Below are 3,105 nucleotides of genomic sequence, written 5' to 3'. Positions count from 1 at the left end.
TTAGATAATTTTTTTTAAAATCAACACTAAGGTAATGTATTTAATTATTTTTTCATGAATCTAATTTTTGAAATGTGTTCAAGATATAAAATCTAAAAAAAAAATGATCTTAAAAAATAAATTCTAAAAACTAAATGGAAGAGAGCCCTTGGCTTTGACTTGACCAAAGAGATTTCTAGGGTTAAATGGCAAGAAAATGTCTAATGCAATTACAATCGTAAAATAAAGAAAGCCCTCAAAATTTATGATTGCCTGCATATTATAATAGAATTACATTGTTTAAAAATTTGATCAACTAAACTACATTCAAATGAAACCGATCCTCATGTACTACCATTTTTGTTAACTTTCTTTTCTAGAAGCGTACATAATTTAAATCCCTCACAATAAAAAAAGAATCAAAAAACAAAGCAAACTCTGTTTGGTTTAGTTTTAGAAGTATAATTTGAGAATGAAGTTATATTTTGAGCTTGTGAGTTGTTAAATCATGATTTGAAAAGAAAAAATTTGGTTAGTTATGAGTTTTAAATTTTGAACTGAGTTTTGAAATGAGAAAAATTGTTTAGTTATGAGTTTTCAAAAGAGTTTTAAAAACTTATTTCAAAATCTTCTAACTTATAACCAAATACACAACTCAAAATCCTATTGAGGATTCTATTTAAAGTTTATAATGAAACCCTTTTTTTAAAAAATAATTATTGAAAAAAATAATTTTTTATTTAAAAAATTGAAAAATGAAAATATTTTTTATTTAAAATATAAAAAAATATTATTTTTTGTTAAAAAAATATTCAGCTAGTGCTTTAAAATTACTTTTGATTATATATTTGGTTAGAATTTTTTTGATTGTTTTGTTTAAAAAAAATCTTAAAAAATAATTTATATATTTAAACAATATCAAAAATAAATATAAATTTTTTGTTTTTAAATAAGAAGTTACAATTGTAATATATATATATATTGTTCTAGTCGACTGACAAGTCATTTGGGGATGTCTGAACAGACGACTGAATAGATCGAATCTACAAATTCAAAATACAAAAAAGATGTATTAAAATATAATTTTAAAATTAATTTTTAAAAACTTAATTCAAATATAACATTTAAATGTAAGTATGAAATTATAATTCGAACACAAAAAAGAGTTTTTCTTCTTACAAAACATTTTAAAATTAACCGAAACGCAAAACCAAGCGGAGTATAACCCAATTTTTTGATCCTTCAAAAGCCCCACCCCAATCCACCGCGCTATTCCCACCGCCCCCACCTCCCAGCAGACATCCCGTGATTTGTGCTGACCACACTGGCCCCCGTCTTCCCTCTCTCTCTCTCTCTCTCTCTCTCTCTCTCTCTCTCGTCTTCTTCTTCCTCCCACTAAAAACCCTCCCTAGCAACCCCTCATTCTCTCTCTCTTTAATGCCCTCTCTCCCTCTCTTCCCCCCCTACCCCTAAATTCCTCCTCCCTCACTCTAGCACTGTTTTCTCTGTCTAAAACCTGAGAGAAACCAGCAGCACCAGTACCCGTACCAGCTCTGACAAACAAACAAAACCATCATGGCATTACCCTTACTTCTCTTCCTCTCTCTCTCATCTCTGTCTCTCCTCACACTCTCCCACTCCCAACAACACCTGTCCCTCGACTACTACCAAAACTCATGTCCTAGATTCAACCAGATCATGCAAGACACCATCACCAACAAGCAGATCACCTCCCCCACCACTGCCGCCGCCACTCTCCGCCTCCTCTTCCACGATTCCTTCGTCTCCGGCTGCGACGCCTCCGTCCTCATCTCCTCCACCCCCTTCAACACCGCCGAGCGCGACGCCGACATCAACCTCTCTCTCCCCGGCGACGCCTTCGACGTCGTCGTTCGTGCCAAGACCGCTCTCGAGCTCTCCTGCCCCGGCGTCGTCTCTTGCGCCGACATTCTCGCCGTTGCTGCGCGCGATCTCCTCACCATGATGGGTGGTCCTTACTACAATGTCCTATTAGGCCGCAGAGATGGGCTTGTCTCCAAATCAACCCTCGTCGAAGGTAATCTTCCCAGACCCACAATGTCTATGACTCAGATCATCAACATTTTTTCATCTAAAGGGTTCTCGATTGAAGAAATGGTGGCTTTGAGTGGTGCTCATACAATTGGCTTCTCTCACTGTAAGGAGTTCAGCACAAACATCTACAATTACACCATGAATCCGAGTTCAATGTCTGATCCGAGTTACAACCCTCGATTCGCTGATGGGTTGAGACAAGCTTGTGCTGATTATCATCGAAACCCCACATTGTCGGTGTTCAACGATATCATGACTCCGAACAAGTTCGACAACATGTATTATCAGAACTTGCCTAGGGGATTGGGTCTTTTGGCGTCAGATCGAGGGCTGTCTTCGGATCCGAGGACGAGGACTTTTGTGGAGAAGTACGCTGCGAATCAGACTGAGTTCTTTGAGGCATTTGGTCGAGCAATGGAGAAGCTAAGCGTCTATGGTGTGAAGACTGGACAGAATGGAGAGATTAGACACAGGTGTGATGAATTTAATTAAAAGATTGATTTTGGATTGCGATGGTTGTTGATGGTGATTAGATGAATTTGTTTGAATTAATTTCTCTGAAAAGTATACAATGTCAACATCAATGTGATATATTGAGTTTATTATACATTTACATTTCATTTCATGGATTGAGTTCAATGATCAATCTTCTGCTCTTGGGGCTTTTATGGGTATAAAAATGTGAATCAATTGATTGAAATCTCATCACTCTCTATTATAGTTTATTTTAATGTGGGAATTTGTGTTAAAACTGTTTGGTACATTTTTTAATTATGGTTTATTAGATAAAAATATCTTTAAATAATTAATTATCTAAAAATAAAAAAGTGAGCTCTTAGTTTTTTTCTTTTTAATTAACAATTTTAACTTGTAATAATTTACACCAAATATAGTATAATTTATATCGCCGGTTAACTATACATTTTAATTTAAAAGTTAAAAAAATTATTATAAGTTGTCGTAACACTTTCTCTATTTTCTGCGGAGCCAGTGTGACTACTGTGCATGAAGCACAGCAATGATTGTTGTGCGGCCCGTGAAACCTATGAGGCA

General features: G+C 35.5%; 1 protein-coding gene across 1 annotated transcript; it reads left to right on the top strand.

Annotated features, from left to right (window-relative positions):
- Positions 1 to 246: 246 nt before the first annotated feature.
- LOC114256137 (peroxidase 31) lies at positions 247 to 2,677 on the top strand. Its single transcript, XM_028195738.2, has one exon. The coding sequence runs from the start codon at positions 1,555 to 1,557 to the stop codon at positions 2,542 to 2,544; it is 990 nt and encodes a 329-aa protein (XP_028051539.2). The 5' UTR covers positions 247 to 1,554; the 3' UTR covers positions 2,545 to 2,677.
- Positions 2,678 to 3,105: the final 428 nt, after the last annotated feature.

Source organism: Camellia sinensis, chromosome 4 (genome assembly GCF_055761805.1).
Source record: "Camellia sinensis isolate YWXY chromosome 4, ASM5576180v1, whole genome shotgun sequence".
Lineage (NCBI taxonomy): Eukaryota > Viridiplantae > Streptophyta > Magnoliopsida > Ericales > Theaceae > Camellia > Camellia sinensis.
Note: the sequence above shows the minus strand (reverse complement) of the source record. Positions and strands in the feature narration are given on the sequence as shown.